The 22,221-nt window shown below is 52.3% G+C and overlaps 11 protein-coding genes, 1 long non-coding RNA gene and 1 other non-coding gene across 16 annotated transcripts; 9 read left to right on the top strand and 4 right to left on the bottom strand.

The window, feature by feature from the left end:
• The first annotated feature begins 6 nt into the window (after positions 1–6).
• Positions 7–1,652, top strand: LOC9636335 (protein LOL1). Its single transcript, XM_002988243.2, has 7 exons — positions 7–310; positions 511–624; positions 737–850; positions 921–1,030; positions 1,098–1,178; positions 1,243–1,317; positions 1,389–1,652. The coding sequence occupies exons 1-7, from the start codon at positions 256–258 to the stop codon at positions 1,428–1,430; spliced, it is 591 nt and encodes a 196-aa protein (XP_002988289.1). The 5' UTR covers positions 7–255; the 3' UTR covers positions 1,431–1,652.
• A 797-nt stretch (positions 1,653–2,449) lies between these two features.
• On the top strand, positions 2,450–4,999 carry LOC9636334. Of its 3 annotated transcripts, none has more exons than XR_002990626.1 (6): positions 2,450–2,561; positions 2,619–3,289; positions 3,357–3,394; positions 3,456–3,662; positions 3,968–4,745; positions 4,810–4,999. It is a non-coding gene; the product is annotated as an uncharacterized LOC9636334 (long non-coding RNA). The 3 variants fall into 3 exon arrangements; XR_002990624.1 differs by having other exon boundaries at positions 3,353–3,394; XR_002990625.1 differs by having other exon boundaries at positions 2,456–2,561; positions 2,613–3,289; positions 3,353–3,394.
• A 691-nt stretch (positions 5,000–5,690) lies between these two features.
• Positions 5,691–7,201, top strand: LOC9662676 (myb-like protein Q). Its single transcript, XM_024661994.1, has 3 exons — positions 5,691–5,890; positions 5,972–6,457; positions 6,524–7,201. Exons 1-3 carry the CDS (start codon positions 5,719–5,721, stop codon positions 7,093–7,095), a joined length of 1,230 nt encoding a protein of 409 aa, XP_024517762.1. The 5' UTR covers positions 5,691–5,718; the 3' UTR covers positions 7,096–7,201.
• A 142-nt stretch (positions 7,202–7,343) lies between these two features.
• LOC9636333 (PXMP2/4 family protein 3) lies at positions 7,344–8,619 on the bottom strand. Its single transcript, XM_024661993.1, has 4 exons — positions 8,290–8,619; positions 7,856–8,093; positions 7,668–7,792; positions 7,344–7,600 (listed from the first exon to the last, which is right to left on the bottom strand). Exons 1-4 carry the CDS (start codon positions 8,617–8,619, stop codon positions 7,532–7,534), a joined length of 762 nt encoding a protein of 253 aa, XP_024517761.1. The 3' UTR covers positions 7,344–7,531.
• A 165-nt stretch (positions 8,620–8,784) lies between these two features.
• LOC9662675 (biotin carboxyl carrier protein of acetyl-CoA carboxylase 2, chloroplastic) lies at positions 8,785–10,284 on the top strand. Of its 2 annotated transcripts, none has more exons than XM_024662133.1 (6): positions 8,785–9,180; positions 9,313–9,440; positions 9,502–9,835; positions 9,890–9,961; positions 10,015–10,080; positions 10,143–10,284. In XM_024662133.1, the coding sequence occupies exons 1-6, from the start codon at positions 8,998–9,000 to the stop codon at positions 10,164–10,166; spliced, it is 807 nt and encodes a 268-aa protein (XP_024517901.1). In that variant the 5' UTR covers positions 8,785–8,997; the 3' UTR covers positions 10,167–10,284. The 2 variants fall into 2 exon arrangements, with proteins under 2 accessions (XP_024517901.1, XP_002988286.2); XM_002988240.2 differs by having other exon boundaries at positions 8,787–9,180; positions 9,292–9,440.
• Positions 10,285–10,399: 115 nt separating this feature from the next.
• On the bottom strand, positions 10,400–12,271 carry LOC9636332 (ERBB-3 BINDING PROTEIN 1). Its single transcript, XM_024662131.1, has 10 exons — positions 12,181–12,271; positions 12,027–12,122; positions 11,887–11,971; positions 11,672–11,821; positions 11,461–11,614; positions 11,177–11,392; positions 10,979–11,115; positions 10,828–10,919; positions 10,593–10,772; positions 10,400–10,531 (listed from the first exon to the last, which is right to left on the bottom strand). The coding sequence occupies exons 2-10, from the start codon at positions 12,118–12,120 to the stop codon at positions 10,476–10,478; spliced, it is 1,164 nt and encodes a 387-aa protein (XP_024517899.1). The 5' UTR covers positions 12,121–12,122; positions 12,181–12,271; the 3' UTR covers positions 10,400–10,475.
• An 82-nt stretch (positions 12,272–12,353) lies between these two features.
• On the top strand, positions 12,354–14,045 carry LOC9636331 (polyadenylate-binding protein RBP47). Its single transcript, XM_002988239.2, has 6 exons — positions 12,354–12,497; positions 12,562–13,027; positions 13,368–13,438; positions 13,495–13,625; positions 13,680–13,776; positions 13,841–14,045. The coding sequence occupies exons 1-6, from the start codon at positions 12,372–12,374 to the stop codon at positions 14,006–14,008; spliced, it is 1,059 nt and encodes a 352-aa protein (XP_002988285.1). The 5' UTR covers positions 12,354–12,371; the 3' UTR covers positions 14,009–14,045.
• Positions 14,046–14,231: 186 nt separating this feature from the next.
• On the top strand, positions 14,232–15,676 carry LOC9662674 (GDSL esterase/lipase At1g71250). The gene is made up of 5 exons (XM_002988238.2): positions 14,232–14,519; positions 14,574–14,701; positions 14,771–15,007; positions 15,079–15,334; positions 15,406–15,676. Exons 1-5 carry the CDS (start codon positions 14,279–14,281, stop codon positions 15,630–15,632), a joined length of 1,089 nt encoding a protein of 362 aa, XP_002988284.2. The 5' UTR covers positions 14,232–14,278; the 3' UTR covers positions 15,633–15,676.
• Positions 15,677–15,838: 162 nt separating this feature from the next.
• On the top strand, positions 15,839–15,911 carry TRNAE-CUC. Its single transcript has one exon. It is a non-coding gene; the product is annotated as a tRNA-Glu (tRNA).
• Positions 15,912–15,964: 53 nt separating this feature from the next.
• Positions 15,965–17,142, bottom strand: LOC9662673 (DNA repair RAD52-like protein 1, mitochondrial). Its single transcript, XM_002988142.2, has 4 exons — positions 16,642–17,142; positions 16,471–16,508; positions 16,316–16,410; positions 15,965–16,259 (listed from the first exon to the last, which is right to left on the bottom strand). The coding sequence occupies exons 1-4, from the start codon at positions 16,998–17,000 to the stop codon at positions 16,113–16,115; spliced, it is 639 nt and encodes a 212-aa protein (XP_002988188.1). The 5' UTR covers positions 17,001–17,142; the 3' UTR covers positions 15,965–16,112.
• A 29-nt stretch (positions 17,143–17,171) lies between these two features.
• LOC9636330 (transcription elongation factor SPT4 homolog 2) lies at positions 17,172–18,261 on the bottom strand. The gene is made up of 5 exons (XM_002988141.2): positions 18,123–18,261; positions 17,971–18,062; positions 17,608–17,663; positions 17,487–17,548; positions 17,172–17,364 (listed from the first exon to the last, which is right to left on the bottom strand). The coding sequence occupies exons 1-5, from the start codon at positions 18,219–18,221 to the stop codon at positions 17,323–17,325; spliced, it is 351 nt and encodes a 116-aa protein (XP_002988187.1). The 5' UTR covers positions 18,222–18,261; the 3' UTR covers positions 17,172–17,322.
• On the top strand, positions 18,252–20,343 carry LOC9636329. Its single transcript, XM_024662115.1, has one exon. It carries the CDS (start codon positions 18,396–18,398, stop codon positions 20,259–20,261), a length of 1,866 nt encoding a protein of 621 aa, XP_024517883.1. The 5' UTR covers positions 18,252–18,395; the 3' UTR covers positions 20,262–20,343.
• A 43-nt stretch (positions 20,344–20,386) lies between these two features.
• Positions 20,387–22,220, top strand: LOC9636328 (legumin B). Its single transcript, XM_002988236.2, has 5 exons — positions 20,387–20,881; positions 20,957–21,150; positions 21,211–21,600; positions 21,653–21,870; positions 21,931–22,220. Exons 1-5 carry the CDS (start codon positions 20,401–20,403, stop codon positions 22,154–22,156), a joined length of 1,509 nt encoding a protein of 502 aa, XP_002988282.2. The 5' UTR covers positions 20,387–20,400; the 3' UTR covers positions 22,157–22,220.
• Position 22,221: the final 1 nt, after the last annotated feature.

Here is a 22,221-nt window from a genome sequence, read left to right as displayed (position 1 = left end):
GGCTGATCAGGCTTTCGACGAAAATTCTCATGGATTCAAAGAAGCTCTCACCACAAAGCTTAGCTCTCCCGGGCGACGCGTAGGGTTTGGCTTCGACGAAGCTGAGGCGCCTGGCGCGGCGCTAGCGCCATCGGATCGGCGCATTGCAGGGAAGTTTTGGGGGAGATCGTTGCCCTGTTTCGATCTCTCGGCGGAATTTCCGGGCGCGCGATTCATCGGATTCATCGGCAGCGATTCACGCGAATCTCCGCGCCAATGCCGGTTCCGCTGGTGCCCTACGCTCCCCAGCCTCATATGCCGCCACCGCCAGGTGAGAAATCAATCGCTCCCCCCTTCTTGCCCCGATTTCTCCAGAATTTCCCCCCGGACCGATCGCTGCTCCATAATCTCGTGAAATCGTGAAAAGGGGGGAGGGAGATAACGAATCGTTTCGCTTTCATCGCTTTTACTTTGTCTTTGGTTTCCTCTCTCATCCCTTATCTTATGTTGTCTGTCAAAATTGTTTTGCAGGGTCTCAAGGCCAGCTGATCTGTGGTGGATGTAGGACTTTGCTCGTATATCCTCAAGGTGCTACGAATGTCCGCTGTGCGCTATGCAGCTCTGTCACTCCCGTTCCTCCTCCAGGTCGGTTTCCATCAAGAAAAAAAAAAAAAAAATCAAAGAAAAAAGCAAAGAAATCTTTTCTCTTGCTACGTTTTTTGTTGACTTTGTCTTGTTTTGCGAGTGGTCCCTGTAGGAACCGAGATGGCTCAGCTCGTTTGTGGGGGATGCCGGACGCTACTCATGTATGTGCGTGGTGCCACTAGTGTCCAGTGCTCGTGCTGTCACACAATCAACTTGGCGATGGAAGGTGTGGTCCCTTTCTTCGTTCGTTTATCTTTGGTTTTGGTTTTCTTAACGCACTTGTTTTGTGATTTTAGCGAACCAAGTAGCGCATATTAGCTGCGGAGGCTGTAATACGACTCTCATGTATGCGTTTGGAGCGCAATCGGTGAAATGCGCGCTCTGCCAGTATGTCACGACGATACCGGTAAGTCTTTTCTTGAGGGCGACGTTATGTTTTGATCTTATCACGCCACTTCTCCCTGTGTGACCAGCATCTCAGCAACGCGAGAATGCCCCTCCCTGTGCAAAGACCAACCTACGCTCCCCTTCCCCAGCCCGCATCCGTATCAGAGGTATCAGCCATTTTCACAGCTTGATTGACATAGCACTCGATCACTAATGTATCTTATCACGCAGCCTGCGCCGACGAGGCAACCATCGCAGACTGTGGTTGTGGAGAACCCCATGACCATGGATGAAACCGGCAAGCTAGTATGATCTCTTTCCTTTCTTTGCGCTCCTTGCTGTAGGAAAGATCTCTAAACTTTGTGAAAACTTTCCAGGTGACCAGTGTGGCGGTGGGAGTCACCACTGAGAAAAAATGAGGCGATCGTCAGTGGGCGACATAGCGATAATCCAGGTCCGCAGCGCGATAAATCAATGGGACACAGCCATTACTGGTCGATAATGCTCCCCGGGTCAGGCTAGACTCTTCTCCTTCTTCCCGAGTCTCCCTCACCACAGTCGAGCGTATGAAAAGAAACGTTTTGTATGGAAAAACCTTGAGCCGTCTATCACAGCAATGCGAATTTTTACTTCACTGTTCTTATCTCGTGTTAATCCCGCCGCGTTTGCTTTAGGGCTTTGGAGGAGCGATGGCGGGGGGAGGAGGAGGAGGCGCCCTCCAGAACGAGATCCAGCCCGTGTTTGATTCCACGGCGGATGTGCGCAGGGCGACGCAGCTGCTGCAAGCCGTGGAGGATGAAGCGAGAGATGCCGCGGGTAGCTTCTGCTCGCTGGTGGCATCGCTGAGGGAGGCGATGAGCGAGGTATGGTTCTGCAAGCCTAAATTTTGGCCTCTGGAGTGAAGATTTCTGGTCTAGGTCACTGGCAGTACGCGGGATCATCTGGCGTGCTACAATAATGCTGCCGGGAGTCTACAAAATGGATGTAAGTTATTCTTTTTCTTGTTTTTTCTTGTTTTTTGATATGCGATTCTAATGCAGGCATTGACGCTGCTACGAAAGGAAATAAGTTTGTAAATTCTTGTCTCAGGTGAGCTTTTTCTTCTTTTCTTTTCTTTTTCTTTTTTTCTGCTTCCTCTCTAGATGCTTGTTTCTCATGTTTTTCTTGTGAGTTGCAGACTTAACGAGGAGATGAAGGATATCCATCTCCTGGCAGCTCAAGTGTATCCTTTCGCGGTTTTCTTCTTTTGTTTTTTTCACGTAGATAAAGCCTTGACAAGCGCGGACAGAAAGATGCTACGGGAAACCGTGGAGCAACTTGAGCATCAAACAGCTCGTAATCTACCACGGGCCTAGACGTATAAGGTATGATGCGTACATAGACAGTTCGATTTGCTTATCTTAGCTCGCCTCGTGGGGTCTTTCTGATGTGTTGGTGCAGATAATCTGGTTAAATTAGGCAATCGTGCAATCATTGTGTTTTATTACCATCATCAGGCAGGATTTAGTTGGCTTTCGTATCCTGGATCTTACAGTCCACAACAAATCGGGGTAAGCATATTGTTTATTCTTTTTTCTTTCTCTGGCGACTGAGCGGCACAGGCACAGGAGAAACGAAGGTGGTTCGAATCAGGACTATGTGTCCGATGAGATTGCCTTCTCGTGCACCTCATGGAGCTCGAATCCGGTCACTTGTCGGTTCAATTGGTGCCAGGAATGGTCTTTTTCTCGGCTTTGGAAGGTGGGGCGGTATTGATGGCGAGGCTCGAGTACAGTGGCAGGGGAACATTGGATATAGATTTGGCTCTGGATGGATATGGACTGCCTCTCAGGCGCCCCTTTCATACATCAGTTCGTGGAGCGGGGGTATTTTATGCAAAGGTGGCTGACTCTTCCCAGGTCGTCCTTGGGGTGCCTTTTGCGTGTGAGGCTTCCATCATCCGGGTCGTCAGCAAAGGCAAGGTTGTGGTGTTGGATTCCTGCAGCAGGGAAAAACAGCTTAACCAGGCTCTCTCGTTGCTGCTGTTGTTGTTGCTGCTTACTGTCTGCACCGATTGTGAAGGCCTTTCCATGTGATCGATCAAATCCACCATAAGTACTTGGTGGGATTTGGTATTGGTTATGGGCGGCTTCTCCGCTGGCAGCTGTTTGGACAAGTCAGAGCACATCTCAGGCAGAGGAACTATGTCCTAGGCGTCTATAAAGCTAGAGAAGAGGCGCTCCAACCGAGATCCAACGCTACTGATACTGGTGTGTAAAAGAGCATCGCGCAGGCAGAGGTAATCTGATTTCATTCTTATTGACGATCTTTTCTTTTTTTCTCTCCTCATTTTCCACCTTAGGTAGCTATGCTAAGTTGACCACTTGGTAATGGTATCATCAAGGTGAGCCTAATGCTAAATGCTAAAAAGTCCTCATACTCACCTCGGTTTTGGTTCTGCGCAGGCAGACAGAACAGGCACAGAGCCGATGTGGCAGTGCAGTCCCGTGGAGTTTCAACCCTCCGTATCCATCCACGTGCATTGCGCACAGGGGACGTGTACCTTGTGAGTCCACGAAAAGGAATACTTACGCAGGAGCAGCAGCAGCAGCAACGGTGTGTCTGTGGTGGGGGTGGTGGTGATATCGGCTGTCGTAATGAGGCTTTGAAAGGTATGTGTAGTTTACAAGTGGGCTTTTTGTGTAGCTTAGATTTTCATTCCTTGCTCGAAAGATCGCTCTTGCGAGCTGCGTCGTCGGTCCTTTCTTGGCTTGTTGATGTTGCATGTGGTATTGATTGCAGCAGCGCGTGTGCTTCCCTAAGCGTCCTCTCTTTTAGCATCACCATCCTCTCTCTATATCTCCATCCACCATCTCCTCGTCTCGTCCGTAATAGGCAGACTTACCAGAAGCCCCGCTAGAAAGAAGTCGTCTTGTCCATAGTCAGGCCTTACAACAGTGTGCTCTGTTTGTTATAGGCTTCATACTCCTGCCTAGGCCAGATCATCTCTCTATCTCCAATTCTAGCTATAGCACTAGGGGTACCTTTGGGAATCTGGGAATTTGGGAGTGCCAGGGGCCAGCCAGAGGAGGGAGAGAGGGAGGGAGGGAGGGAGGAAAGGAATATAAACAGCATATAGATAGATAGAATAGCAGGAAGTAAGCAGGGACTTGAAGGGAGAGCTCTCCCTCTCTCTCTTTGCATCTCGGAGGGGAAAAGTAACAGCAGCAGCAGCAGGATAGCAGCAGCAGCATTACAGGAAGTCGTCACTCGTGGGTTTTATGGCAGATAAGTTGCTGCTGGAATTATGATTCTGCCTTCCAAGGCACTCATTGCGGTGTTGTCTCTCGGGAAGCTAAAGTCAGCGAACTCGGTGACTTGTGGTGGTACTGGTGGTGGTACCTCGGGTGTGCAATTATCTTCGGGCCTGACGGGTTGAGAAAGACAAAAGCGTCACCGCCAAGCAGGGAGCGCCACCTACACAGACACAGTGCCTCGGAGTTTGGAACCTTTTCTCTTTACTTTCATGGAAGAAGCGCTTGATCGAGAGAGCGAGATTCGAGAGACAACGGAGAAAGAAAAGCATCGTTGGAAGATGGAGGAGAATCCGGCCTGCCTCAGCTGGAGCCACATTCACTCGGGAGATAAGTGTGGCTTTTGGTTTTTTCTTTTTTGTTCTTCCCGAATTTGACAGCCAGGAACCAGTCCGTGCTCCGTGACAATGCGATGGGATGCGATGTGATCCTTCGCTACTGGTGAGCTGATTTCTCTTCGCTTGTGTTCTTCTCACGCTCGTGGAAATGTGTGTGTGAATAACAGAACCCATTGAGAAAGAGGCACGAATTTTTTGATAGCGTTCTTTCTTTCGCAAGGTACCAGCTTGTTGGTGCTATTCTTTTTAAGCGTCGTTATATCGTGAAAGCAAAAGTTAATTCTTTCACACTGTGACGTTGTCGCCCGCGAAGAGAGAAATAAAAGAAACGCGAATCCAACAAAGATTCTTTAGTCACTATGACGTGTGATGCTTGGTGACGTCATAATTAAAGCGCTTAAAAAAGAATCTGGTCGTTCGCGTGGCACTGACGTGTCAGCCACGTGGCAATTATACCAAACTGTTTTTTTTCTTTTTTTTCCAGTGTGTGGCGCGCGCGCCGCCGGAATGCGGGCGCGCGTAACGGAGTCCAGTCATTCGGCCCCGGGTATAAGTAAGTTGTTTGTTTTGTTTCTCGTTGTTTCTCTCCTTTTTTTTTCGGCCGCCCTCCTTGCTCGCCTCTCTGTGCTGCCACTTTTGCATTGTTGTTGCGTAACTTCTCCCATCTCTCTCGCGCTCTCTCCTCCTCCTATTCCTTCGCCCCCTCCCCCCACACATCGATCCATATGCTCATGTTCCTCGACTTCATGAATGGTGCTGCCGCTGGAGAACTGGGAGGAACGCCAGCAGCAGCAGTAGCAGCAGCAGCACAGGCGATGGCCGGAAGTAACTCTCGGATCGGATGGAGCAGCCAGCACCAACAGCAGCAGCAGCAGCAGCAGCAGTCTAGTGTTGTAGCTCCGTCCATCCAGATGCAAATGCCGCCAGTTCCTTGGACCTGGGGGCTCCAACACCAGCAGCAGCAGCAAAGGAGTCCCCAAGTTGTTGGAAGTAGTGGCGGCGGCGGTGGCGGTGGCGGTGGTGGTGGCGATGAGTACATGGATCAAGGCAGCTTCAACAACCAGACGCAGGATACCATGAACGACGAGTCGGAGAATTCCGTGGACAGGGACGCCGATTGCTCGCAGTCCAAGCTGTGCCACCGCGGCCACTGGCGGCCCGCCGAGGACGAGAAGCTCAAGGAGCTCGTCCGGATCCACGGGCCTCAGAACTGGAACGTGATTGCCGAGAAGCTCGAGGGTCGATCAGGTGAATGTCACAGCTCTCTCATCCTCGTCCTCCTGTTTGAAAATCTGTTTTTTCTCACCACCACTGTCGATGATGTCGCAGGAAAGAGCTGCCGGCTGCGATGGTTCAACCAGCTGGATCCCCGGATCAACCGCAAGCCATTCTCCGAGGAAGAGGAGGAGCGACTGCTCGCCGCGCACCAGCTTCACGGGAACAAGTGGGCGATGATCGCCAGGATCTTCCCCGGGAGAACTGATAACGCTGTCAAGAACCACTGGCACGTTGTCATGGCCAGGAAGCTCCGCGAGAGGTCCCGGATGCAAGGACGTAAGAAGAGCCAGGCTTCCTGGAGAACCAAGCGTCCCAGCATCGGCCAGACGGTAGCCCAGTCCCTCACGGCGTGGATCCAAAAGTACTCTCTTGTCAACGACGATCGCTTGAAATCGGCTTGCAACGCCGGCGGTGCCACCAAGTCGATCAACAGCACCCTCTTCCATCGAGCGGCGGACCGCCTGGACCTCAATGCCGTGCCGCAGGATCATTTCGACGCGAGCGCTCGCAAACTCGGGAGCAATGCGGCCACAAGAGGTGAGAGCTCGACCGAGGCCATCACGCATCGTTCTCACATTGCTGGCCCCGTCTTTCTTTGTGCAGCTTCTTCCGGGCCACCTCCTTCTCAGCCGACTCTTCTCCTCTCGCAAGCCTGTCCCTGGGGCCATCCCACTTGCAGCCAAGACGCTCTCGCCGGAAAGATCTACACTGGCCCTGCTCCAATGCACCACCATGGCCTCTTCCATCTCGACGATATCAGCGCAAACGGAGTCACGTCTCTGGGCAGCGCTCTCAGCAGCCACCAAAGTCCGTCTCTAAGCAAAGTCGCCGCCACCTCCGCCACCACCACCACCACCGCCGCCACCGCCGTGAATAAAAGGAGCCACCACCACCATCTCGATGCTGCCAGTTCCTGGTTGATAGGCCACCACGAACAGTCTCTGGAGGATAGCAAACGCAGCTCCTCCTCCGTCTCCGATGTGTCCGAGTGCATTCATCCGTTTCCAGTGAAGCCAGCTCTTGGATTGGAGTCGACCACCGCTGCTGCTCAGGATGCCAGTTCTTTGCTTTTGACACCGTCGTCAAGCCCAGGTCCTGCTATCAGCTGCGATGCTGGATCCGGAGGATCGACGAGCAGACCTTTCATAGATTTCCTTGGGCTGGGAGCTTCATAAGGTCAACCCGGATTATAAATGAGCAGCGACCGAAGGGCCACGGTCGGAAGTGGTTTCCTTGTCATTTGTAACAACATATATATATAAAGAATGTCAGTCATCGAAATCTTCCGCCGCACCTTTGCATGAAGAGCGTCTCGTGAGGAAAATAATCGTGTGGCCAAAAAAAATCTTTGTAAATGGATGTTGTCAAAGAAATTTTCTTTGCAAGGTTGATAAATCTGTCTTCCTGGCGGTGACACTGGATCGAGATCAACTAGCGGAGCTTTATAAAGTGAAACCGATAACTTAACGTGGCAAGAACAGCAAAGTTCAGAGCTGGTCTTTGTCCACAATCTAACCAAACTTAACCGGACCTCAAAATAACGAGTTCGTGTGCGTGTGACTGGGGGCATCGCTTGCCTATGTATACAAAATTGAAAGGCAAGTTTTTACCTCACTTCAAGCTTGCCATGTATGTAAGGTAGACGGTCCATATTAACGAGAAAGAGTTGCTAACCAAAGGCTGCATTACAAAAAAACACAAGTCAGCAACTGGAGAGAACTAAAGCCAAGGAGAAAGCGCAGCGTACTTGCAAATGCACAGGAACATAGCGAAACGTGATCAGATCACAAAATGGCCAATACATAAGCCCACTCGCTAAAGTGGGAATAAGGTCCCTTTTCAACCTGTGCCAGATTTGGGCACCATTCTCGCCTGCAAAACACACACATACACCAGCATCAGAAACAGTAACACTACGTAGCCATGACTTCAGACCTTGCGCGAGGGCATTTATAGAGAAAAACGTGGCTGTAAACGCAGGCCCGTAGGTTGTTTGTCCCAGCAACATTTTCTTCAGCGTGCTGATCATATCTCTCCCCGGCAGTATCTTGTTCAAGAAATTGAACCATAGGTGCAACGTTGGCCCCGACATAAGCAATCCAACAGCGGACATGCGCAGTGTACGTACGTGATCCCATGGAGAATCGTTACCCAGCTTCATAGCCGTGAGTTTCTGGAAAGACCACCTTGAAGTTTGTCACACAAAGAAAAAAACCAGGAGAAGAAACTATGCACACACACACAGAACACTGGATTATCTTACTTTTCATAACGTTTTCGTTAAGTGTGTAGACCACCCTGCCAAAAAATATATGAGCTCAAGCACGCGAAAAGCACACCTGGAAATCGCAGAGAAAGAAAGAGCTTACCTGCGCAACGAGGTCCGCTGTGGTGTAAATCGTACAGGCAGTGAGAGATTTCGTGACGACTGGCCGCTTGTCCAGATTATTCAAGTACCATCCCACAAATCCCCCCTTTTTCTGCTTAGAAACGTCCGATTTCCCGGCGCCATTGCCCCCCTGGAGCAGCCGCCCCGCAGAGAAGAACCGCGGAGCCCCATGGGCAGCATCGATCCCTCCCCCAACCTGGAAACACGGCCGCGAGGTCCGTGGCGCATCGAAATGCCGGATCCGGCCCAGCGCGCTGGCGCCGATCGCGTTCCTCCGCGCACGATTGCCGATCGCCCTCGCCAAATTCATCAGCAAACCCTATCCTCGCAAGAGCCCTAATCTTGAATCGGCGCCAAAAACTAAAACATTCAAATGTAGGTGATGCCAAAGCATATTCTCTTTCCTTGGAATCGAACCCCCGGTATTTAGTGGAGCCCAGCCATGCAAGAAAGAGGGGCTCGTATCTTTCGCATGGAGTCCTTGCGAAATTACCAGTGTAAATCCACGTATTGTCCTTAAGGCCCAGCGCTTGGGCCGATCCGACACACAGGCATTGGTATGTCCAGTTGCCTCCTGTCCTATTTCAAGCCAAGCTCCACAATTTAATCCCTAGGGCGAGCGAGCGCGAGAGAGAGGAAGTATTTCTAGAGCGCGAGCGATTCCAGCGGGCGATTTCGAGCGACAGCTATGGCGGCATGCCGGATTTTGATCCCCCCGCGGTGCGAGGATGCATGCTGTGGAGTGCCGCGGGCGGCCGCGGCGCCGGCATCGTCGTGCTTCTACGGGCGGAGCGTCCGGCTTGGCGGCAGATCGGCGGCGGATCTACAACGAAAAGCCGGGGTGTGGAGGAGCGTGGCAGTGGCGGAGGCGGTACGTGCTAGGTTTGATTGGATTGCACTGGCTGCATTGCGCAATGCGGGCTTAGAACTTCCCCTGTTCTTTGTTCTCGCGCTTTAGATCAGTGGCTAAGTCTCGTCGCAGGTGACTGTCGATGGCGTCAAGGCGGAAGAGAAGCTCACCGAGGCAGTGGGAGCGACGAGTCCAGTGGAGGAGCCGGCTATAGAGGAGGAGCCGCCTCTCGCGGCCGCGGACGTGAAATCCTTTCTAGCCGACGTGTCGAGCTTGGTCAAGTAAGTACTCCCAAAACAACAAAGCAATCTTTTGTTCTTATGCCACGAACTTTTCGTCCAGGCTAGTGGATTCCAAAGACATAGTGGAGCTGGAACTCAAGCACAAGGACTATGAGATCGTCATCAGGAAGGCCGAGGCTTTGGCACCACCACCAGCGGCAGCTCCTCCCGTCCCCGCCGCCGCTGGGCTTCCATATCCAATGTTTCCACCGTCGGCTTTTGCGATGCCGACTCCAGCTCCCATGCCAGCAGCTCCATCTCCATCTCCCGCGGTAACGCAAGCTGCTGAGGCTCCGCAAGCTGCTCCAAGCGCTCCACAATATCCACCCATGGTCTCACCCATGGCTGGGAATTTCTATCGATCGCCAGGACCAGGAGAGCCTCCATTTGTAAAGGTGAGACTTTTTCTTACTTTGCTGCATAGCTTTTCATCGGGTTACTTCCTTTAGCTGGGGGACAAAGTCCGTAAAGGCCAAGTTCTTTGCATCATTGAGGCAATGAAGCTGATGAACAGCATTGAGGTGGGGATCTTTTTTGCCAGCTTCTCATTTCTTATTCCACCTACTGTTAACAGTCCGATCAAGACGGGACGCTTGTCGAGATCGTCGCCGAGGATGGAAAGCCCGTCGCTGCCGATGATGTAAGTCTCGTCTCCAGATCTCAAAAGTTCTGGATTCCCTGATTTTGTTTTTGTTTGTGCAGCCTTTGTTCGTGATCAAGCCTTGAGGAACGATGAAGAAAAAAACCACTAAACTGAGCGACGTTTTGGTAGAAAGAAGAAAATAACAAGAGGTTCTTATGTTGTCGGCAGTAAACAAAAGCTATTGGATGTTTACGAACTCAATCGATTGTCGAAGTCCAGAAGAAACCATCATTTTTCTCAGGAGTAGGCCAACAAAAGTCTGACTTTGCTGCCAAGACAAATCAATTCCTCCAAACTTTGTACGTGGCGCTCTCCAAGATGGAATCTTTTCTTGTTTCTTTGCAAGTCGAAGTATTGCCTACAAACACCTGGCAGTCAAAATTTTTGCTTTGCTAAACAGTGGCCTCCTCCTCTTCATTAGCCTCGGCAGCTTCTTCACCCTTCTTCCCTGCACGGCACACGGTTGCGATCTTAAAATCTTCCCAAGAGAAAATCCAATCACTACAAACCTTTCTTTTTCTTTCCACCTCCTTTCTTCTTTGACTTTATACCCATGGCTAACCACGACTTAATCTCCGGATCGTCCACGGTCGAGGATGGTTGTACGTCTTGAACGCTGTGTCCGGTGATTCGATCCGAGCCATTTGGCATCAACAACACCGTAAACTTGATGTGAGCTACCAAATCCCCTGCGAAAAGAGAAACTTAAGTTCGATCCAAAGACTGAAAAGTAAAGAGGGAGACCTGTTTTCTCGTGTAAAACAGGGTACGGTTGCAGTAACTCATGGTTGACACACTCGACCAGCCCCAGCCTTGCACGCTTCTCTTCCAGCTCCCTGGAAAATGCAAATTTGAGCTCACCGGAAGGATAGAATTACAGAAGAAAACAACTTGCCTGGCGGTAAAGGGCATGAGCGGAAACTTCTGGCTTATTTCACTGAATATAAACCTCGAGGCCTTCATCTTCAAATGATAGCTCTTGTCCACGGCCCTTTTGTAGACTGTTGTCTGTCTCTCGTCGAGAAGCTTCGGCTGTGATAGCGTTTGCGTTTCTTACTTCGTTAGATTTCAACGATAAGTCAAAGCTACGAACCTTTCCTTCACCGGTGCTTGTGACGATGTCAATGGCGTAGACCTCGTTCTCCTCGAACTCTGACTCGTCCACGCGGGTTTCCGGATTCGAAACACTCAGTATGACTTTGTTGCCATCGATGACGAACTGCTTCATTTGGTGGCTCAAGACGCCCTCGGCAACTTTGCAGTCATAAGCCGCCGCTACCTTTTGGATGGCTTCCGAGACGTCCCTGGTCTATTCAGAAACACAAACAGAAAGAAACCGTGAGTAACGACCACCTATACTCAGACTGGTAAAGACACCTTCTTTCCAGGCCTCACGAGCCTGAGAGCAACTTCTGCCGCAGTGTTGGCAGCTGCTAAAACATCCGCTGCTCTTCCAGTCACTGGACCCTCCTGGAGGACGTGCGTGTGAGCGACTACAGCCACAAAGCCGTCGATATGGCAGCCGAGGTCACTGCGAAAAAGCTTTGATGAGAACCACAACTTAAACCAGCACATAACCATAGCTTACATCTTTACAATGTCACCCTCGGACAGAGCCGTCTCATCGCCAGCCAAGGGAGAGAAATGGCATACTGTGTTGTTTAGCGAGACGCAAGTCGGGAAGGCGACGCCCTTGTCGATCTTCTTCTTTGCATTCTTGTAGACGCTGGCCGTTTGGCTGTGAAACAAAACACCAAAGTTCTAAGTTCTCCTTCCCCGTCTCAATGAAGAAAAAACACTTACGTTTTTATGTAAGAGTCACCTCTATCACAAAGCTCTACGACTTTGGTCCCTGCCTTACACTCCGCCAATACAGCTTGCAAAGCCTCTGGAACAAAAATTTTAGCACCGGAAGAACAACGGGAAAGAATTAACGCTCTTACTGTTGACAATCTCTGCGGCGAGCTTATACTTGGTCACTACATCCGCCGACGATAAATCGAGCTCCTTCTCCTCCTTACTCTCATCATCCGACATTTCTAAGCAGCGATTCTCTGTGAGATTCCGGCGCGCAAGGGGGCCAAAGATCATACATACCTCGATCGAGCTTGGAGCGCGCACAGCAACAAGGCGGCTGGGGCACTCAAGGAATTAGGGCAGAGGAATCAATCGACGCCCGGATCTGTGCCACGTCTATGGTGCTTCATCCAACGGCCTTTTCCGCCCGCCACGTGTCCGGGCATCATATCTTGACCGTCCACGATTAGGGTTGGAAGTTTATTTGCGGCATGGAGCAGCAGCCGGGCGCGACGCAAGCGCAAGCTCGGGACGATGTTCGCAGCCTTTGGATCGGCGATTTGCAGTACTGGATGGACGAGAGCTATCTCAAGAGCTGCTTCCCGCAATCCACGATCGTAAGTTCTTTCCGATTTTTTCTGGAGCAAAGCGGTGGAAGATCTTCCCTTTTTTGCCTCTCAGGTGTCCACCAAGGTGATTAGAAACAAGATAACCGGCCACCACGAAGGCTATGGATTCGTGGAGTTTGAATCACACGCTGCCGCCGAGAAAGCGCTCCAGAGTTTCACCGGGGCCGTGATGCCGCGCACCGAGCAAGCGTTTCGGCTGAATTGGGCTTGCGTCGGAGGTGACAAGCGCGACTCTGGAGCCGATGACTCCATCTTTGTGGGGGACCTTGCGGCGGACGTGACCGACGCGATGCTGCTCGAGACTTTCAAGAGCCGGTATCCTTCGGTGAAGAGCGCCAAAGTTGTCATGGATGTCAACTCCGGGAGGTGCCGAGGCTATGGATTTGTGAGGTTTGGAGACGAGGCCGAGAAGAGCTCGGCAATGACGGAGATGCATGGAGTCTACTGCTCTTCCCGGCCGATGAGAATACGTACTGCTACGCCGAAAAAGCAAACTCAACAGCACCCTGTACAAAGAGGTATGTGTTCTTCCCTTTTCTTTCGTCCTTTATCCTTTGTTCGTGGATGTTTCTTTGTTCTCTAGCTGCATGTTTCTGGAAACTTGTGATTTCATGGGCAGGAAAGGAAAAGCTTATAAGGCTGATTGGTTTTAAAGGCGGACCCTATGACTCAAAGGAACCACCAAAAGAGAGAACTCTGAGCAGACTCTGGGAAGTAATCTACTCGAGCAACCTCTGATGAAACTTTGAGCAAGGAACCTTTTACTCATCATAGGTTTGCTCTCTCTGTGCATTCTGGCTGCTGGCTTTGCATCGCATTGATTCGTGAAGTAATCGCGTGTGTTGAGACTTGTCGCAGTTTCGTATCAGCTGGTCCCTGCCTACGCAATGCCCGCTCCGGCAGGTGAGGACGACTTTACAAACACGACCGTGAGTCTTTGTGTTTCCTTCCTTTCACGTTTCAGCACTCTTTGTGCGCTTTGCAGATTTTTGTAGGCGGCTTAGACCAGAATGTCTCGTTGGACGACTTGAAAGACGTCTTCTCCCCGTATGGTGAGATCAAGTACACCAAGATCCCCCCGGGTAGAGGCTGCGGCTTTGTACAGTTCATGACGAGGTACTCATGCCCGAGCGAAGTTTCTGTTCTAATGCTCTACTCGATCTCTCTCAGGGCCAGTGCTGAAGAAGCATTGAAGCAAGTCCATGGCTCCGTCATAGGCCAGCAAACTGTCCGATTGTCTTGGGGGCGTCACCCCGCGAACAAGCAGGTAATTTGTGTAGCAAATTCGCTCCCTTGCTCTCTTGTTCATCAAGACAAGTTTTTTCTTCCAGAGGCTCTCGTCGTCTGCACTGCCGTGGTACCAGCCGCCGTTTGATTCTCAATGGAACGCGTTCTACCCCTACAACCATAGCCAGGCTCCGTACGCTTACCTCTATCCGCAAGATCCGGCGCTTGTCTATACTACTGGTTACCAGGTGTACGGCCAGCAAGTAAACTAAAAACATAATAGAACAAAACGACTCCATGTTGACTTTATTTGGCTTTGACCTGCACTTTAGGTTTTAGGGCTAGCGTAAATTCGACCCAGAATTATTCCAGGAATAATTCCGACTGGTAGTTTCAATGCTCTGTCGGCTTTCTTGTGAGTACCATAGTTTTATGACGAGCGCGTGATCGCCTGCGCTTGGAAAGAGATGGATTAAAGATCTCTTCTTCTTCTCCTTCCATGGGCTTCTTGAGAGCGATCAGCAGTCGCGAGGCGATTCAACATGGCGCTGGTATTAGCGCTGCTGTTCGTCGTCGCGACGATCATGCTCTGCTGCTGCGCCGCGCAGCAATCGCAGCCCCTCGTCCCTGCGGCATTCATCTTTGGGGATTCGCTGGTGGACGTGGGCAACAACAATCACCTGGCCGCGGTGGCCAGGGGCGACACGGCGCCGAATGGGATTGATTTCCCGCTGGGAGCGACTGGGAGATTCTCCAACGGGAGGACAGTGGTGGACGTCGTCGGTAACAGAGACTCTGTGGATTTCTTGTCCTTGATCTTGGATGTAATTGTCACAGGGGAGCTCATTGGATTGCCTCTGGTGCCACCATATCTGGATCCATCCGCGAAAGGGAGCAAGATCCTCCAGGGCGTGAGCTATGCGTCGGGAGCAGCGGGGATTGAGGATGAAACCGGGGGAAACTATGTGAGTAATCGTCGAGATATTGGAATGCCATTGTTTGTGACATCGTTTTCTTTCGGTCGATTCGATCAGGCTGAAAGGATCACGTTCTGGAAGCAAATCCAGTGGTTCGGCAACAGCATCGGAGAGATCAGCTCCATGCTGGGTCCGTCCGCCGCATCCAGCCTCATCTCCCGCTCGCTCGTCGCGATCATCATGGGCAGCAACGATTACATCAACAATTACTTCCTCCCCTACACCCGGAGCCACAATCTTCCTACATCCACGTTTCGAGACACGCTCCTCTCGATCTTCTCCAAGCAGCTCCAGGTAAGTAAGTCTGGAAGATTGAATCGCCCAGAGCTCGAAAGAGCTCTGGATTTTATCGCGGTTTCTTCCAGGAGATCTATCGACTTGGCGCTCGCAAGATCGTGGTGGCCAACGTTGGTCCCCTGGGTTGCATCCCATCGTCGCTCTTCCTCTACAACTCCACCACCGGGGGATGCATCGAGCCCGTGGAAGCCATCGTGAGGGATTTCAACGACGCGCTCAAGCCCATGCTGGTGGAGCTCAACTCCCAACTCCCCGGAGCCACCATCGTCTATGGAAACGTGTACAACATCTTTCGAGACGTCATCGACCACCCATCCAAGTTTGGTAATCCCTCTGACTGGATGCTTTCCTCTATCCTTTGCGTGTTCTAATCGATCCATCCATCCAACGCATAGGCTTTGACTATGGGAACCGAGGATGCTGTGGAGCCGGGCCATTCAACGGTCAAGTCCCATGCCTGCCAGGTGGGCTGGTCAAGTACTGCCCCGACCGTACGAAATACGTGTTCTGGGATCCGTACCACCCCACAGATGCTGCAAATGTTGTGCTGGGCAAGCGGCTGTTTGATGGGGGCCTGGACGATGCCTCCCCAATCAATGTGCGCCAGCTGTGTCTTTTGTGAAATAATTGATTCTTTTAATAAAGGTGGAAATCAGGCTGTAAGCATATTCTGGTAGATTCTCTATCATAGGGGGGTAGTTGGGGTGGGCAATTTTATGCATTTGCACAGTGCAGGACACTATGGAACACATGAGTGATAAAGATGGCATTCATTGTCTTCTTAGAAAATCATTTAAAACAGTGATTGTCAATGGTAAGATAATGTAATCCGTTGTAGTCTAGTCGGTCAGGATACTCGGCTCTCACCCGAGAGACCCGGGTTCAATTCCCGGCAACGGAACTTTTGGCAACAGCCTCCGTTTTCACGACGAAATCGTGCTACATGATTTTTCAAATAAAGTGTGACCAGCAGGAAAGATAGAAAAAATGGAACAGACACCTCCAACTTTACAAGGAGTATTTCTTAGTCGTCGTTTCTCTCGTAGCGAGGTCTCTCAAACACTGCAAAATCTTAGCTATAAGAGCTTTGCTTGTCTCTCACTCACTGCGCATCGTCTTCGTGGTACAAGTAGAGGCCCAGCCCGAATCTCGCGCAGGCTCTCCGGAACGCCATGCCCTCGGCCTTCTGGACGGGATCGCCAAACTCCACATCGTGCATGTAAGCGGTGCCCGAGGCCTCGCGAGAGATCTGGAAGAACAGATCTCCAGAGCTCTCGCCTAGAAAAAAGAGGAATTTTTGCTTACCTCGCCATCGGAGCCTCGGATCGTCACTCGGTACACGACTGAGACGGTCTTGCTGTCCGGCGAGAATGTCAAGTTGCGAACTTCTCCGCTCCAGCCTGCGAGAAAAACAATCCTTTTTCTCGTTACTTTTCTTGCTTGAGAAGGAGAATTCGTACCTGGAGCGTAGAAGCTCAGCATCCTGTTGGCATGGAACCTACAAAACCATCAGATCGATGAGCAGTACAACCAAAAACATGTTTTTTACGACAAGAAAAGTCTTCGAAACCGAGAAAACAAAGACAAATTCCAAGCACAAGAACACCAGGAGAGCAAAGAGCTCAACATACCAAGGAATGTACTTGAGCTCGTTGCCATCTTCGTCCACCTTGATCTTGATCACCTTGTCCGGCACCCTCTTGTTCATGTCGCGCAGGATCTCGGCCAGGGGGCGGGTGATGAAGGAGGAGGCGCTGGAATTGTCGATGGGCACGGCATAGTTGGCATACGGCACCACTTTCTTGCCGCTCGTCACCAGATCGCCACCGGCGGAGGTGCCCGACGACGAATTCGGGGACGAGCAGGCCCTGGCGCTCATCGTCCGGAGCTGGGGGAGATTGCGCTGCGGGCGGAGCGGCAAATTCTTCCTCCGGGCGTCGGCGAGGCGCAGGAATCCGGACGAGGAGGACGACGATGCCGCTAGGGCCATAAGCCGTGCCTAAGCCGCGATTTTGGCGACTTGGGTCGCTCCCTCCTCGCCAAATCTAAGAGCCCAAGTCATGCACTGGAGAGCCAAGCGATTGATCCGGTCAACAAACACCAGCGAGCTATGGCTGCTCTACCTAGTGCCTCGGCCAAAACTCGTGTCGATTCTACGTCCTTTCTTGTAAAAGGCGAGGCTACTTATCTCATTATCAAGTAGCGTAATAAGTAGCGGAGAAAGACAAAATTCACATTTTTCTCACTGTTTTCTCCTCTGAATCTGTGATCTTCTAATTTTTTTTTTTCCTGTGCTTGCGATCATCGGCTGCTCACCGAGGAACGTACTTGATGTTATTGTCTTCGCAGATGTTCTGCACGGCAATGACCAGAAGTAGCTTAGCGCATGGACGAACAAAAGTTTTACAAGAATCATGCCAGAAACAAAGAGATCTCGAAATCACCGAGAAATGAAAGACGAACAAGTGAGACTGACCTGCATATCTTCGTTGAGAACGCCCGAGACAGCCAGGGCGTAGCAGCCAGGAACGAATTTGCCTGCTCGAGTCAAGCACTTCGAGTTAAAACAGGAAGAACAAAAAAAAAAATCCACTCACTTATTCTCAACCATCGAGCTGCCCAGCTCCCAGTTGGATCCATCGAGGATATAAGCCTACCAAAAAATGTTAGTGTTCTCAGAGAGAGAGAGAGAGAGAGAGAGAGAGAGAGAAATGGGTGACCAATAGAGTTCACGAGTTGTCAATCGAGAGAGAGAGAGAGAGAGATGGGTAATTGATAGAGTTCACGAGTTGTCAATCGAGAGAGAGAGAGAGATGGGTGATCGATAGAGTTCACGAGTTGTCAATCCACAATCCATAAGTTGTCAAGAGAGAGAGATGGGTGATCGATGGAGTTCACGAGTTGTCAATCGCGAGAGAGGAGTTAAGTTGGAGAGAGAGAGAGAGAGAGCTTGATCTTACCCGGAAAAATTCACAGTAGTGCACTCTAGAATTCGATCGTGTTCCTGTTCCATGTGAAAGAACTTACAATTCTCGCAGCCATTCTTGTTAAACTGCGAAGAATCGGGAATGAAAATCAATCGATCGCTCTAAGAACCACGGCGTGAGCTCACCTGATCGTAGGTTTTGACAAGGCGGCATCGAAGACAAGCGCGTAGATCCCTGCCCAAGCTCGCGGGGACCTGGGCGGCGTGATGGTGTCCTCCTCCCATCCGAGAATAGGGTTCTTGGCGAAACAATGATTAGGGTATATAGAGAGTAGGGCAGAGGTAGCCGGCTATGGCGATGGAGGAGGGATCTCTTCCGCTCGATCCGGCGGCCCGACGGGACGCGACACCAATCCAGATGATTGTCAGGTTCTAGCGATCTCGCCAAGCAGCGAAAATATGTCTGTGCTGAGCGAGGACGCGGCCATGACCGATCCCGACCAGGAAGAGCTCTACGCCGGGGCGGAATGCATAGCCGCGGCCAGCAGCTCGGCAATCGCCATCGTCCCGCCGCCAAATCTCTCCAATCCTCAATCCGCCGCCGCCAATCCATCCTCGTCGCGAGCTTCCTCCGTGATGATGATGCCCGTGGATCCAGAGCCTCACATGTCGAGCCAGTTCTACACATTCAATCGCGCGTCTCACAGGCTCATGGTGCGCTGCCTCATGGCCGGGCGGCATCCATCGCCGGACGAGATCCGGGGCGTGGCGACGCCGCCGGTTCTAGCTTCCTGGCGCGGCGTGTGGAAGGATCGTCACGAAGACACGGCCTATCTCACGGGCTGGAGGAGGATCCAGGACAAGCTCCAGGCCCAAGTTGACGATCTCGGCAACGAGGTGCTGTTCTTCAAGAGCAATCCTTATCAGTTCGTGCCATTCATCGAGCAATGGGGTGGGATCGTCCAGCAGTTCCACATTCGCCCGGATCTCAAGCACCTCGGCTGCAAGGAGACGCTGGAGAGGATGCGAGACGTGTGGACTGTCGGTGCCAAGGTTTATGGAGTTCCAGAGTCGTATGTCAAGGTATGTATCTCGACGTGCCCGGTTTGTGGGAGCTCTAGCGAGCGCTCGTCCCTCGGCGGTGGGAAGAGCATCAAGAGCATTGGAGGAAGCGGTGATGCTGCTGGTGCTGGCAGTGGTAGCGTCGCTAGTCATGCTCCTACTGGTGTTGGTGGTGATGGTGGTAATGGTGGTGGCGGAACTTCTACTGCTGCTACTACTGATACTGCCGCTGCTGCTGCTAGTGCCGCTCTCCAGCAATCCAGGAGGAAGAGATTCGAGTACACGGAGTCGTTCGAGGTGGTGGCTCGAGACGTCCCTCAGCGGTTGCAGCATCTCGCGGCCAAGTACAAGGTGGTGTTGTGCATCCGGCAGAAGTATATCAGATACAAGCCGTTTCTAGCCGAGGTGAAAGACTACTGCTGCCACAGGGGTGGAGAGCCGACTGGGAGGAAGCCCGGTGTGCTCAAGAGGAAGCGGTACATGTCCAAGCGGTGTGGATGCAGCTTCCGGATCCGGGCGATAGTTCCCATCACGAACTACGACGAGAAGGAGAAAACGTTTGCGTACCAGGAAGAAGGCGTCGCAACGTTCAAGCTCTATGCGGTTCACTCCGGCCATGAGCCGGGTCCGCACGAAGGCAGCGCGAGGGTAATTCACCGGTTTGTCGACCCGAACAGCATCTCCGAGGAGCTTGCGGCTGAGAAGGAAGAGGATGAAGCGCGCCAGGTTCTACTCCGGCAGATACAGGAGCTCCAGATGGAACTTGGGAGCCTGGAACAAAGGCTGGGGAACACGAGCGTGGACGTTCTCAACAGCGTTTGCCAGGACGTATCGTCGGCGGTGCTGAGGCTCCGAAGCATCGACAAGGCGGCGGGAGCGATCGTTGCGGCGGGTGTTGGTGCTCAGCAGCAAAGCCTGGCCGACGACATGAGCCTGGTGGAGCACTGGTCCCGGGAGGACGAGATGAGCAGGGAGGCCGACACCAAGGACGACGCAATGGCGAAGCCATCTTCGAGACGACGGCCAGCAAAGAAGGCCGCGGAGAAAGCCCCGACGCTCTCTTGCACGAGGTGCTGCTGCAAGGCGGACGTCCTGCTCGAGACGGGCTACTGCAAGAACTGCGAGACGCTCCTCCGGCAGCCCAGCGAAGATGGAGGCTTGAGCAGCTACTGCGCAGAGAATGATAAGTGGTACGAAGGCATGGGGTGTGGTTTGGATGCCACTCACGCGGTGGAGCTCGGATTCGGCCATGCTATCTCGTAACGCAAGCGCGGAGCGAGAGAGCGAAGAGGCCGCGAGCTTTGTTTGTACACGTAAAGAATCAAAGGTATCACACTCGTTTCCATTTGATCTTCTAAACGGGTGCTTTGAGCTATGGTGAAGTTCCAGCTCCACACTGGAGATGATTTGGAAGGTGCCCCCAAATGGCAAGTATAGTGGCAGGATACGCGACGCCAAATGGATGCCATGCACAAGCTTGGCCAGCGAGTATATAAGCTTCGTCCCCGGCTATGGTTTCTTCCATCCACCATCGCTTTTTCCTCTTTTCGAGCTGCTAGAGATGGGAAAGAAGCTCTTTGTTCTCGCGCTGGCTCTCGCGGTGCTGGCTCTGGATGTTCACGCTCGTCGCGAGGGTGATCGCCAGCACCACGATCGAGAGTCGAGCGATCGGCGCCAGCAGCGCCAGGCGTTCCGGGACTTGAAGCCGCGCAAGCCCCGCGAGATCTTCCGCTCCGAGGGTGGCAGGATCGAGGAGTATGACGCCGGTGACTACCGCGCGCTGTGCGACGCCGAGTTTGGAGTGAAGCGCGTCACCGTGGAGCCGAATGGTCTTGTTCTTCCGGGCTACAAGGACTCGCATGTCCTTCTCACGGTCATGGAAGGTATGATCGCTCGCCACCCACATTCTCGATCTTGGATTGTTTCTCACGGTGTTTGCGTTGATGTTGTTGCTCCAGGGAGGCTCCGGGCTGGAATCGTGAGTCCCTTCACAGATAAGGTGACTGAGAAGAGCGTGTTTGAGCTCAAGAAAGGAGATACCATGGCGATCCCGCGAGGATTCGCGGCGTGGCTCTTCAACGATGGAAACCAGCGCGCTCGATTCCTCGACGTCGCTGACACCACCACTAGCTGCGAGTGTGGACGATTCAAGGTCCGCAAAGATCACTCTCCCATTCGTTCTCATCTGAAACAATCAGCTTTGTTTGCGCAGGTCTTCCATCTCGCGGGAAGTGACGAGCAAGAGTCTGAGAGATCTCCACGCCGGCGCCGAGAATCACAGGACGAGTCCACCGGAAACTCCCTGCTCCACGGTTTCAGCAAGGAGATCCTGGCTCAGGCGTGGGGCGTGGACGAGTCGATCGTGCAGCGACTTCGCGAGGGCCAGAAGGGCTCACAGATCATCAAAGTGGACGAGCAGCAGCGAAGGAGCCTGCCGTCGGTGACCAACAGCGGAATCTACATGGACTTCGTCTACCGCCTGGGTGATTCGCAGCCCGATGTCTACGTTCCGCGCGGTGGAGAGTTGCGCCAGCTTAACAGCATGAAGATGCCGATTCTCAAGGAGCTCGGACTCTCGGCTGCATGCTACCAGCTCAAATCGGTAAGATCGATCGGGAAAAAAGTGATTTTTTTGATGGATTCTTGGCTTCCAGGGTGCTCTGACCGCTCCAGCGTGGGCACACAACGCACACAAAGTTATCTACGTCAACGAGGGACGCGGGAGGATTGAAGTTGTGCGCGAGAATGGCGAGCAGGCCGTGGAGGCGGACATGGACGAGGGCTCTCTTCTCGTTGTCCCGGCGAACTATCCCTCCGCAAAGCTGGCCGGAAATGAAGGTCTCGATTTCGCGGTGATCTACAAGACCCACTTGTAAGTTCCTGGATCGTTTGCTTTGGATTTTTTGTTTGATCATGTCTTGGTTCTTCCCAGGCCGATAGAATCGTATCTCGCGGGCAGGAACTCGGTGTACAAGGGAGTCCCGCGCAGCGTCATGTCCAGCGCGCTCCAGATCGACGAGCAGCTCCAGCAGAAGCTCGAGGATCGTCGCGCCGAGGAGGCTTACATCTTCCCCCGGCGCGAGCGCCAGCCCAGGCGAGGTGGAGAGGAGGAGCGGAGCTACCAGTTTGTGGAGAACTTGGTCCGCGTTTTCGGGTAGAGATTTCCCAGTGCTGCGAGTGTGTCCATGAAATAAACTCTCTGGCAAAAGAGTTTTGAGAGGCT

This window comes from Selaginella moellendorffii, unplaced genomic scaffold (genome assembly GCF_000143415.4).
Source record: "Selaginella moellendorffii unplaced genomic scaffold, v1.0 SELMOscaffold_87, whole genome shotgun sequence".
In the NCBI taxonomy this organism is placed as follows: domain Eukaryota; kingdom Viridiplantae; phylum Streptophyta; class Lycopodiopsida; order Selaginellales; family Selaginellaceae; genus Selaginella; species Selaginella moellendorffii.
This window is presented reverse-complemented; position numbering and strand designations above follow the sequence as displayed.